The sequence below is a fragment of the Vicia villosa genome, linkage group LG6 (assembly GCF_029867415.1).
Source record: "Vicia villosa cultivar HV-30 ecotype Madison, WI linkage group LG6, Vvil1.0, whole genome shotgun sequence".
NCBI lineage: Eukaryota > Viridiplantae > Streptophyta > Magnoliopsida > Fabales > Fabaceae > Vicia > Vicia villosa.
Window position 1 is genome coordinate 152,038,190 of NC_081185.1, and position 13,850 is coordinate 152,052,039.

The 13,850-nt window shown below is 33.8% G+C and overlaps 1 protein-coding gene across 2 annotated transcripts; it reads right to left on the reverse strand.

Moving 5' to 3' along the window:
- Positions 1 to 2,891: 2,891 nt before the first annotated feature.
- LOC131610528 (protein transport protein SEC24 A-like) lies at positions 2,892 to 11,971 on the reverse strand. 2 transcript variants are annotated; one of them, XM_058882493.1, is made up of 14 exons: positions 11,653 to 11,971; positions 10,206 to 11,249; positions 9,984 to 10,122; positions 9,454 to 9,644; positions 8,494 to 8,601; positions 8,177 to 8,380; positions 7,202 to 7,433; positions 6,483 to 6,632; positions 6,186 to 6,342; positions 5,639 to 5,766; positions 5,214 to 5,536; positions 4,952 to 5,140; positions 3,926 to 4,163; positions 2,892 to 3,360 (listed from the first exon to the last, which is right to left on the reverse strand). In XM_058882493.1, the coding sequence occupies exons 2-13, from the start codon at positions 11,178 to 11,180 to the stop codon at positions 3,933 to 3,935; spliced, it is 3,027 nt and encodes a 1,008-aa protein (XP_058738476.1). In that variant the 5' UTR covers positions 11,181 to 11,249; positions 11,653 to 11,971; the 3' UTR covers positions 2,892 to 3,360; positions 3,926 to 3,932. The 2 variants fall into 2 exon arrangements, with proteins under 2 accessions (XP_058738476.1, XP_058738475.1); XM_058882492.1 differs by having other exon boundaries at positions 2,892 to 3,376; positions 11,653 to 11,970.
- Between the last annotated feature and the right edge of the window lie 1,879 nt (positions 11,972 to 13,850).

A 13,850-nucleotide genomic window follows, 5' to 3' on the forward strand; every position in this document is an offset into this window, starting at 1 on the left:
TGGCATGTTATAATCTTGATTAGGTAGTTGATGACATATTAGACAGGTTTGTTTTACCTTTAAAAAAATACTATTTTTTAGATAAAATGGGTGATACATTGACAGTGTAAAATATTTTTACGCTGTCAATCAATCATCACCATGTATCCAATTAAATCACTCTTTTATTTTAAAAATAATAATAATGACATGGTAGATTGATGGTTTTCTATTAGATGACAATGTAAAACTATTTTACACCGTCAGTGTACTATCTTTTAACTTTTTTATATTTTTTAAAAATAAATTTTATAAATTCATTTTTTAAATATTATAATTCTTTAATATTATTAATTTTAAGTTGAAAGATTAGTTTTAATATCCCATAATATAAACATAATTATTGAAGATTAAAATATTATTAAAATCATAATTTTTTAAAAAAATATATATTTTAAAAATGATTTTTATAAAATTTAAAATATTCTTAAATTAAGTGATTTTAAAATTTTTGATATCTAAGAAAAATTTTAATAAAATAATAAAATACTTAAAATAGATTTTAAAAATAATTATTCAAACCAAATTTTTATGAAAAATTTGTTTATAAACTTTTTTTTTACACAAAATTATCTTACACTATAAAAATTAATTTTAAAAAAAATGCAAAGTTTCTTAATATTTGTTTAAGGATTTAATGGAAATACACCGACAGTGTAAAGCAGTTTTACACTGTCAGTAAAATCCAAACCGTTAATTTTTATAAATGTTTGACTTTTTCTTTAAATAACATTTAAAGTATTTATTTTCAAAGGTTGTGATGCACTGACTTGAAAAGAATTTTACATTGACAGTGCACTATGTTTAAGCTCTTTGTTTAAATACTAATTTCTCAAATCAACCTTAGGATACTCTCCCTTTTTACGGGTTTTTTTTATTTCTCCATAGAAAATAAATCTTTTTTCAATTCCTAAAAAGCCTTTTTTTTTCTATTTCTCCAAAGAAAGAAATATTTTTTTTCAATTCCTAAAAAGCCTTTTTTTTTTCTATTTTTTCATGGAAAATAAATCTTTTATCAATTCATAAAAAGCCTAAATAATATGTACATGTAGTGAGAGGAATTAACTTGCCACCCCCAAATTTTTACCTGCCACCCCTCAATTTTATTTATTCCAATTTTATTCCTGTTTAAAAAATATGAAAAACAAAAGATCTCTATAGCAAATTTTCCGTACAAAATACCGAAAATTTAGTTAATGTGAAATTTCCGGTGGAACATACTGGAAATTTTGTTACTGCCGGAAATTTCAAATTAACTAAATTTTCGGTATGTTGTAATTTTTGACTTTTTAAACGGTTGAGATTTTGTCGACACTTTTGGAGGATTCTCTACAACAGTGGAAGCTCTACCACCTCGGCGCAGAGGTGCACGGAAACCCCCTACCCGCCTGCTCAGTCTTTCGTTTCCGGTTAGAACAGGTCGGAGGAACGCGTCCAGCACTTAAGACTGGCGTACCTGCCTCATCAGCATCAATCCGAGCACGAGCATGGACTCTATCGATGGCCCGACCCGCAACAGCACCATCCCTGCCTCTAGTCCTCACTGAAAAAAATTAAAAATATAAGATAAATAACATTTTAAAAAAAATAGAAATACTGGAAATTTCAAAATTTTCGGTAATAGAGAATATATCGAAAATTTCAAAATTTATGGTATATTTAAAATTTTATAAAGATACAGAAAATTGTGAAATTTCTAATACAAAATACTGTAAATTTTCGATACAAAATACTGAAAATTTCACAATTTTCGGTAAAAAAAATACCAGAAACTTGTTATCGCGAAATTTTGGTACGCTGCTCAAATTTCCGGTATCGCCCAAATATTTAAAATTTCCGGTTATCCACGCAGATTTCAGAAAATGTGATAAATAATTTTTGTTGGACATTTTGATCTTTTCAACCATTTTGGGGGGTGCCTGAAATAATTTGAAGGGTGGCAAGACAAATTCTCATATAATGATGTAAATGAATATCATGAAGATAGTATGATATTTGTGTTCATCCCGTTGGATAAATACGATATTCATATTCGTTCTATATTCGAACAAATATTCGTTAAACGGATAATTCATAGATTTTATGACATCTACGAATATTTACAGATATCCATGAATAACACTATTTTTATAAAATTATATTTTGAAAAAATTATTTTCAATTTCTTTTAAAGACACAAAACGTTATTATCACATAACATTCATATAAATTTCCCTTATTTTATCAATAAACTTTCATCAAATTAATTTCCAGCGCTGCATAATGTCGATATTTTATGCCTTCCTAGAGAACATAATGGAAGTCTTTGGCTGCATAATGTCGATCTTTTATTACTTTCTAGAGGACATAAATGGAAGTCTTCGTGGATGACTTCATCATGAAGTCTCAGTTTATGGATCCATGATTTCCAGCCGTACATGCACACAATTAGCTGCCCATGATAACCACTAAAAATGGAATGATACCTTTTAACTCTTTTAAAAGAGATCCGCGTGTTAGATTCTTGTTCAGCAAATATTTCATTGTACCCACAAGCAATAATGCAGTGTTGCATGACTTGATCATGGTTGGTTAATGGGACAGGTGAGTTTCATTTCATGGTGACATGTAAAGCTTGGTGTGTTCCTCGGGTCATGTATGTGGATATAACTACTGTAATATACTAGTAGGTCAACTTAATTTCTCTTACGGAGGTGCAGAAGCATGTAAAATATTGCCGATATATAATTTAGAGAGGTTGAAAAAGAATTCATACGGATGCAGGGAGTTTTGGTTTATAAGTCGGTAGTTATTTTATGAGTGATGGATAGTTATAAGGAATAAGAATGTCAAATAAACACAAGTCACAACCAGAAAGAAAAAAGTTTCAAACACTAAATATCAAAATAAGTAACAATCATCACAAAACAAAATTAAATATTTGGCAGACTGATTTGGTCAAGTCATCTCTTCTTTCTGTCTATTTTCTTTTTCTACAAAATGAATGAATAACCATAAGCTGACAACAAAAAAGAAAATGAGACAAACTTCTATCTCACAAGGAAAATTACAGGGAAAATTTGTTTCTCTCCTTTTTCTCTCTATCGAGGATTGGACATACGAAAGCGCATTTTAGTTCAATCATTATGGTAGAGTTCATCTAACTGACACATTCAAGGTTGAACCAACAGTCTCTTAGAAGCTCCTATCTTTAGGGGTCACGACCAATTAGCCATGTCAAGAATCCCAGCACCCTAAAGAATATATTCAACCTATTCCCGGAGCTGAAGAAACGGTCCTTACTTATGAGACGGATAACAAGTTTGACAAAACCATGCTTATCTAGCAAGTGAAGTATCTGTCAAAAGGGAATCAATAATAAAGTAAATACAGTCCATGATTATTTTCATATCATTATATACATATCGAAGTTTTCTATATTAACTAAAATATATGATTGTGTTTGGATCACTGTATTATGTATATATACATAGAAAATTCAAGCCATAAATCAAACCCGGACCAAACCCAAACCCTGCCTTCAGGTCACAAAAACAGAAAGTTTAAGGATCTGTTTTAGACGGGAGGGTTTTGGAGGGCTAGATCTATATTTTAATATATGCTTTAAGATTTTTTTTTTTTTAAATTGAATGAATACCATGATATATGTGGATAATATGTACATATAACAATTGAATCAAGCTTCATTTATTTTCAAAAACATTTTATAGCATGCTTAATTTCAGTTTTATTAACAACACTGCTTAATTTAGAAAAGAAAATTAAGACCTCCCCTCACCTCTTAAATGATATGATTAAATCCTCCTCCCAAACATACCCTAAAGAAATTTACTACAGTTTTCTAGTCAAACATGCAACAATGTATTCATAATATTACAATTCGTACCTAAATATTATGAGTGATGCACTTGTCGGGATATCTGTAGCATCCAATCAGCATACCCACTATTACCACCCATCTGGTCCTCAACAAGGTTTGCAAGAAGAAGGAATCCTTCTTTGGGCTGTTCACCTTGCCTCACAAGATGGCACAACTGGTAATATCCATGATCATCATTTCTTAACTTTTCAAGTACCCTCATCAGCCTCCTTGACATTTCATTATTATGCTCATTGAGAGTAGCCTGTTAAAAGAAACAAAATACACACACAGCATCGAATGAATTTCAGTTTTTGATCAACTAGACAAATAAAGGGGGAACACACACACATGTCTATTCGAATACATCTTGACAAAATTGACCATACAATAAGTTATTCTATGGGTTGAGAATAATATTGATACCATTAGAAATAAAAGTCGCAGAATCTTGTGGTAAGATGAATGACACCAAAATTCACCATTGAATTTAAGTTATTAATCATGAAGATGAAGCTCATGGATTTTGACGTTAATTGTATGACTATCTTATACCTGATCTAAATTGTTATCTGTTTTTCTCCACTCGGAAACTTAACACCACCATAAATGACTGTCAACTTAAAGGTGCAGTAACTGCATTTGGGGTTGACGAAAGTTGTGGGAGATTCTTCTCTATTACAATATTGTCAGTTCAAATGATTTTTTCTTCTCTATCAACTGTTGTTCATCCAACAATTTGAGAGTAAAGAGGACTTTAAGAGTTACTTGAGAGTTGAGAAGACAAATGTTGAACAGTGTGCAAGTCACAATTGAAATGGTCTTAGTTTTTCTTTTTTGATTAAAATTATTTTAATATGACATGGTAAGAATGTGAACTCCGATTAGATGAAAATATAGAGTGTTTTCCACTTACTGTATACGTAAATTAAACACCGCCATATAATATTATTATGAACTCAACTAAGAAAAACAAGGTCTACCTCTCTCCTTCTCTGCCTAGAAAAATAACCTACTACGGACTTAAGTTTGTACAGAACGAATATACAATACCTTTGATAATTCTGCTGCAAAGTCTGCCCCGAGTAAATTCTTTGCTATATCAGGTGAAATCACCCTACCAAACCATATAATAAACCGGAAGCCATCATCATATAAATAAAGGCCCCTAGAGTCTAAGCTCTCCCCAGCCAAAGGTAACCTTCTCTCAATGCTTTTTAAGTCATCAGCTTGTACAGATGGCTGGAACATACAAAAAAAAATCAGACGGTTTTACCCTTTAACTGGTAAATCATCAAGGGTGGGTAACGCGTACCTTTAGAAGATATTCATCCAGTCGAATCAAGCTAGGATAGAGAAGTTTCAACAATCTTTTTATTGGTAAAATCATGATTGTATGTCCTGCTGCACATCGATCATCCAATGGAACATCACCATACCCTCCTCGTAGAGCCATTGATCTACAAAGAGCTAATCCATACAACATTAGGAACTTTAAAGATTCGGGATATATCATTCTGTTGGCCAAGCGATGTTGCACAGCATAAAGATTTCGATACTCCTTGAGGGCTTTCACAATTCTTAGTTGCACAGCACTCCGTGCATCTTCCAGTTTTTGGGACAATGTTTTCTCATTAGCTGCAAATATGAAGTGTATAAGATAAAAAATATAAAAAAACCAGATCTACCGCATAATGATATGTCATTAGAACATAAGTCCCGAAGTCCTGTTTATCCTACCTAGCCTAGAAAATAGAGAGACAAGTGCACCAGTATCAGCCAGGCGATACATATCCGCCAAGTCTGTAACTACAGGCACTGCCATTGTGTGTACTCTGATACGCCTTTCTCCACAGGATGCAGTGTAACTATTTTGTTGTTAGGGATGCATACAATTTAAGAAAATTACAAGATAAACATTTTAACTTATTGAATTCAACTGAATATCAAGCACAGACATTCAAACAATCGTTTAAGGGTCTAAGAGAAAGTACAAACAAAGGATAGTAAAGATGAGCTGGATGTATTATTGACAAAAAGAAATAAGCTGACTGGCCTACAAGAAACACTAAATAAGACCATTTTATAAAATAAATAAAAAATGAACTTTTCAAGAATGATTCAAAAGTACAAACTAATTTGGACAACAAATCTGACTTCCTAAGAATTACTGTGTTTTCCTTTTTGCATAGTAGTATCATAAAAAAAATTGACAATACTTTATCATAAACAATAAAGCGCACGTAGATATTAGAAGCCATCTTAACAATTATTGAAGAAAGGATACAGCAATGCAACTTGAAAATAAATAGTCTGAGTTGTCAATAATGTCTCTTCGAGTGATAACTGCATGGCAAAGGCTTTATCACAATCTACAGCTGGAAGTGCTAACAAATCTGTGGATCTTAGCATGAAGTTTCCATGATAAGTTGTGAAGCGAACACCTGAGAATATGGGCAATGATCATCAATTATATGTTAATGTGCATATGTTTCTTCCTATATATGTTCAATTGTATATACCCATTGCATGTAGCGGTAAACAAACAATGTAAGTATTTCCAAAACAAAATGAATGCACAAACCTTTGGCACATCTAATACGCATTACAGCTTCCCATGCAGTCTCTCTAGTGAGGTCTCTCCTTAATTCATAACTCAATTTCTCTCCATGAATGGCTGAGTGGAAAGCTGGATAGTAATTCACTTGACCAGCAGTGTACTTCGCCAGAGTTCCTACACAAACAGTAAAAATAATGCATTGTTTACTTCAAGTATAAGATCATTAGCATGGAATACTATATGCTTAGACAACCACAAATGCTGACAAAATCATACCAAACAGAATTACATTGGGGCGCAGGGATACATTATTTACAGATATAACAGCTACAATCAACACATAATTTGTGAATTCCTTTTGAGCATTTACAAACCAGGTTATTGCCAAATAGATCCATGAGTTAGAGTGTTATACTCCATACATCTATAGTCACAACGCTATCGGGAGAATATGGAAATTATTCAATTTAAGTTTATTCAACTGTTAAAGTATAAATTAATTACACAAAATAGATCGCTTAACGGGACAATTAAGTCGTCTCGTCTAGTAAAAAAGCAGGCCACTAACGAGAAAGGTCACAAACTCATGGCTTCAAGTTAACAGAAAACAGGCAACAAGCCCACAGCTAAAGAATCATCAAATATATCAATCAGAAATCTTTAAAGTTCTAATCCATAGCAACAGGTTTAACACTAGAATCGAATGCTGAAATACGTAGAAATTAAAGGGAGAGAGAAAATACCTAAGGAGGCTATGTCAGTGTACTTATCACTGAATGCATATATATTTACTGATATTTGGTACTTAGAAAACTCAGCAGCCATTTGCTTATAAAATGGATCTTCGGGCAGTCTCAGTCCATGTTCTTTATCTGTCCCATAAACCCGAGAATCATCTCCCCGTAACCTCAAGCGACCAACACCGAGAGATGGAAGTGTGTTTTGAAAAATTAACAATTTCCCTCCAAGTGTACTCTGCACAGAGGCACGAAAAGACCATAACAGAAGAATGCATAAGAAAATGGAATTGTCAAATGCACAGGAAAAAAAATGTACTCAAAAGTCAACAAATTCAAGGTTAATACTAAGTAGTGTTCTCTTAAGGTTTGATAGTAATAGATCCCTCCATTCTGCAAGGAGTATAACTAGCTTCTCTATGGCTTATCTAATTTATTCACTGACTATGATATTTAAGTGTGCCCAGCAAAGCTCTATGGCCACATGTGGAAGTTGGAATTCAGCAAGGTATTAAATTTAAGAATATGGAAAGTTTGGATACGCACTTGGTTGTTTTAACACAAGTAAAATTGTTTATTAACAGAACTGGATCATAGTTGAGGGACAATCTTCACTAGAAAAAGAATGTCTTCCGACCAGTATCACTATCAATGTGATTATAACTTATAAGTAAATAGATCAAGAAAGTATGAAGGAAATGCATCTCCTCCCTATGCCCATGTTCAGTTCAGAGCATGGTCCCTCCACCAAGAATCACCCCTCACTCTTCCTTCCTTCGCTCATATTATTTATACCCTACCAATAAAACTAGTTTTGCATTTGCAACACTCAATATCCCCTGTAGAGCATAAAAACTAATCTAGTCAACTATAATATGCAACTCTGATTCAATTGATTGAAATTTATATCAAATGCATCAGGAGGCTAGCAAAGGAATTTATGATTAAAAAATCACCATAAAAAGGTAACTATGATAATACCATAACCATGAAAGCAGCCTTAAGAGCAGGACCAAAAGCTGATTCCAGATTAACATTATCTTGAAACATAGTTGGCAAACTATCTAGGAAGGCTTCCACCACACTTCTTGACTCAGATAAGTTAACAAGAAGATCATCTGGGAGCGGAATAAATATGTCATCCAGATCTGAGACTACAAACATCTGTGGTTGATTCAAGGTTGACTGCAAAAGCATTATACACAGAATGTTTAGTACAAATCATGACCAATTGAGGGAAACATAGACATGTTAACAGTGGTAATGTACTATTGCTAATAGTATTACAAAGTACAAACCTTCAAGTTATAAAAATGAATAGTGCTGTCAAAAGTTGCAAACCCTATTTGTGTTCGTGGAAAGCCAGGCAGCTCGTCTAAGCAGGACTTGATTGTTTGGGCTGCAACCTGAGTTAAGAACAATAACATAAGAAATCAACAAGACATGTGCCTAACATCTTCAACTTTTCATATACCATTTTTGCTTATATTTTCATTCCAGAGGGAGTATTGTGTAAACCCAAATGCAAAATGGGATTCCATAACCCAAAGTTGGCAAGAGAAAAATGTTTACCAAGAAGTAACTGTTACTTCCAGAATTTTCATTTTTGAATGTTGACTTTTAGCCATATTGGTACAAATTTGTCTCTGCAATACCTAAGCATAACTCTTTCTGGAAAATTACTTTTTCATAAACAATCCCCAATAAAATTTGTGTAACAAAAGTTTTTCCATAAAAATTACACAACATGCTTAAAAAGCATAATATACAATGCAACCCTCAAACACGCATAAGAATTAAGCTCCACCAATTATTGAGTTTCAGCTATCATTAAATTACACAAAGAATGGGGTAGTTTTAAATAATAATATCATTTAAAAGATGAGTTCCAGCCATCATTAAATTACACAAAGAATAGAGAGTTTTGAATAATTAAAATCATCTAAAAGATATGTGTAAAAGTTCCATGAAAATGAAAAAGATATTAATGGGCAATTCGGCACAGACCACTTTTTCTCTAAATAAACTAGTATGAGACAAAATACATTATGGTCGCCGAAACCAATTTTATCCAACTGTATCTATGAGGATAATGAGTCTTTAATTCCCACCAAAAAAATAAGGCCATACATACATTGTACAGCCTAAAGGAAAATATATTTTTTCTCCATAAAAAAATGTGAAAGTTCTAATGACTGGGATTTGGTATGTACTACAACTCTACAAGCTATACAATGAGTCAGAAACGAAATGCTTACCTCAATCATGCCACTTCTAACTGCAGATATGGAAACATCAATGAGGAAGAAATACACTGGGGGCATAGGAGGCCGCACCATATATTCAGCAGGGGCAACAAATTCTACAGTACCCTTTGTAAGCTCGGGTCGCTGATCCAAATCGACTCTTTTTCCAGTGGCATCTAACTGTGCATAATATTCACTAGGAACTGCATAGAAAACTCAATAGATTAACATCTTAAGTATGGCACAACTGACATGAATATAAAGTCAGAAAACTCAGACAACAAGTTTAGCTCCCATGACACATCACCATCATCCATATTATTATATAGTGATAAAAAACTAAGTCTCTGCATTCATTTACTAAGTGTCCTTTTGTGCTTATTCAATAAAATGCAATGTTACAGAAATTGTTGAATTTTCAGATCCTCTAAGAAAATCTTGTTTAAAGTAATTGAGACTTGATTGCTACCATTTTCTTCCATGCAGACTTCTCAGTTATAACTTACAAGGCAAAAAAACAAGGTTATGGGAGTAAGAAGTACCATCATTAAGCAAGGTGCATACATTGCACCGGTACTTTCTTCCAGCTTCTGTAAATGTCACATAAGGATTTACATATGTCCGGCATCTTCTGCAGCGTACAACACTAGCTGGAGCAAAACTAATTATCGGCACCTCTTCCTGAAAACAAAGAGTAGTGAATAAAGGCAAATAAGATGACTGGTAAGTTACTGCTCATGAAACAGACAAAAAGAGGCACTAACCCCATCCGGAGATTCAGCAAGTGGACATACAACTGCTCCAAGAGGCAGATGCCACCTTGAAGCTAAGGACTGGGAGCTGGGAATTGCACTGGTCGTGAATCTCATATATCTGGGTTTGCAATTCATGGGATAAATTTCCGCCAAATTCTTCGGCTCCACATCACCATCCAATGGCCTTGGAAGATCTTTAGCATCAAATAATGCATCCATTGTTCCAGGACGAGTTTGCATTGTGAGCGAACTGAAGTCTTCTGTCAAGCCCTGAATGGTACCAGCAGGGGGTGCATATCCTGGTTGCTGTGTTGGCTGGACACCTATTGGAGTAGCCACCGGGAGTGATGAAGCATAGCCTCCTTGATGAGGTGCAAAGGGAGATGGTGGTGCAGGCGGTGCAGGTCCGTAATTTCTTATAGGTGGAGCTTGCATTTCAGCACCAGGCTGCATACGGGCATATCCAGGAACAGATGGCTGAAATTGAGGAGGAGGAACATTTGAACCCATAGGTGGAGACCCCATTTGAACATAAGGCATCTGCGGCTGAGGATGAAGAGATGAGGGAAAGGGAGGTGCTTGACTTGCATGTTGATGAATTGATGGCTGCCCCAAGGGTGGAGCTCGAATGACAGGAGGCTGAACAGTCGACGAAAAGGGAGGTCCTGTAAAATGCTGGAAAGGTCCAGAAGCTGGCGCTGGCGGAACATTGGATGATGGAGGAGGAGGAGGCACTGATGGGTCATTGAACCTGCCCGGCGGTGTAGGTCTAAAACTGGGTGCTCCTGGTCTAAAAGCAGGTCCAGTCGATGAAAACGGTGTAGGCGCTTGGGGAGGTACAGGAGGAGTAGGTTGGAAAGAAGGAGGCTCTGATCCAGCCACAGGACCCATTGATGAAAAAGGTGTCATAGTCTGTGCAGCCGCAAACGGCAAGGAATTAGGTCTCGAAGGGAAGTTCGGATGACCCGGATTTTCAGTCCCCATAGATAGATTACACAACAATCCAAATCACTCAGCTTTTCAATTATCAAAACATCTGTTCCGTCACCAAGCCTGTTAAAAACACAAACAAAACAACACAACCATTAATATAAAAAAATCAAGAAAACAAGAAAATGCTTAACAATTCAGACTTCACAACACAGTTCAATCAACATAATCATCACAACTCAAATTAATCATAAACCCTTCCGATCACTTTTCCCCACTCAACTAAGTTAAAATCGGTAAACAATACTACAATACATGAAAAACAACACGCATAGTAACAAGAATCATAATAAAACAGAGAATTGAATCAACTTGAACAAAAAAGGCAAAAGAAGATTAACCAGATTCATATGCATAAAGAATTACTAGGGTTGTGAATATAAAAATTAATTAATTGATATCAGGTGACACACCGAGTTCGGATCGAGAAAAATCGGAAGAAGTTGAAATTGAGATTAAGACTCACCGAGTTCGGATCGGAGATGCGAAGAGTGAATCGTGAATCGTCGGATGTAAGATTTGGCGATAGGACCTATGCTCAAGAAGAGAAAACAACACTCTCCCAGACTCACGGGGAGGATGGAAGGTGCTGGAAACAAGTGTTGGAGAGTAGTGATTCCGGCGAGTTCTCGGCGGCGGCGATAGAATAAAAGCGTTTATGGTATCACCGGCGACCTAGATGATAGATCTGTCTCTACTATTCTACACGACGACAGTAGTAAATAAACTTCTTCGATTCAATTCACACATGAAATTGGAGATAGATAGATCATAGATGTGAAAATTCATCCTAATATTTAAAAAAATTAAATTTCATTTCATATGATTTGATTTTTATTCATTTTTGTATTAATCTATAATTATATTTTATTTAAGACAAACAATATATAATTATATTTTGTTAAAAAAAAATCAATACAATGTTTTATACTTTCATTACATCAACAATTTAAGATTAATTTTTAAAATATCTTCAAAAAAATATTTATTTAATACGTCTAATTACATCAATAATTTTTATACAAATTAAATGAAATATCTTACCAGTCATAACGGTGCATTTTAGACGATTTTAACTCTAAAATCATCAGAACTGTAAAAAAAATGTAATTTTATTTGATTCGGTTGATTTTTAAAAATAAAATTAAATCAAATCAAATTAAACTAATAGAATTTAAATTTGTTCGGTTTTTTTTTAAAAAAAATTATTGAGCCCACACATATAGAGGACAACATGATTTTGTGTTTAATAATGTACATTATCATAAAATAAGTTCATAACTTTCAAAATAAAATTATAACTTGATTCATAAATATCAACTGTCTTACAATTTTATTTTGTATAAAGGATTATATACATGAAATTATTTCTTAAATAAATTTGAAATATTACATGGTATATTTATAAGCAAGTCCAAGTATGTGATTGTGTTATCCTATAACATTATCAATATTTTGATATGTTATCAATATTTTAGAGATACAAAATCCATGTAAACATGCAAATTAAAATAAATGTTATACATAGAATACGATAAAATATATACGTAGTATTTATTGACTTCTCTAAAGAATTAAAAATATATAATGGTTCGTAAGATTTTGTATCATAATGCGGTTGGTTTGATTTAGTTTGGTTTTTGAAATACAAATCGCAAACTGAATCGAAACGTGCGGTTTTGTTAAAAATGACCCAAACACATCCGAATTAAATGGGTGTTTTGTTTTTAGATTCGGTTTGGTTAACAGTTTTCTATTGGGATGGCTCGGTTTTGAACACCCCTACACACAAGGAAGAAAACATGTCGGCAAAAGCTCTCGACCGTCCTATGTTGGGTTTTTTAGATTTAGAAAAAGTCAAGGGCATTTCAAACGAAATTTTTCCCTTTGTGATCATTGCAATTGTTGGGCAATTTGACGTATCTTGAATTTTTATTGATAGTGGCAGCTCTTGTGACATCATGTACTCAGTGTTATTTAAGAAGCTTTGGCTAGACCGAAGCAGTTTCTTGTCGTATGAGCCTCTAGACGTTCAACAGGATCACTACTCGTCCATGGGGATATGTAGAGTTGATGGTTTCTATTGTCCGTGAAAAATACATTTGAGCGATAAATTCTCAATTTTTTGTTGTTCTTTGCAGGAGTGTCTATAATTGTATCTTGAGATGATCCTTTACAATTATATTAGATGATGTTGCCTCGTCGGTCCACTTAAAACTTAAATACCATAACCTACGGGAAGAATCGATCACCATCAATGTCGAACTAGAGGGAGTAAAGAAAATATATCAGGCTCTCCAGAAAAGATCAAGGAGATGGCATAGCCATAGAGATCAATGTCACTTCCTTCATCAGACAATTTTAAAAGTGGTTGAAGCGACCATAAAAAGTTAATGAATAAGTGACGGCTAGCCCACCTGGTTATGTTTCCTATTATTTGATCGTATAAAATATTATGCTTAAATTATTTATTGTTTATATACTTATAAATGAAATTCTAGCACTTGTAATACAAATGGCATTGTTGATGTCCCAACATCATAATATGATGTCAAGACAGATGTTACAACATCTGTTAACAGACAGGACCTTATAAACTATACAAAGAATTTCTCTAACAGAGTTTGTGTAGCGCTTTGGTGTAGTTTTGTAGAACTAATTCGT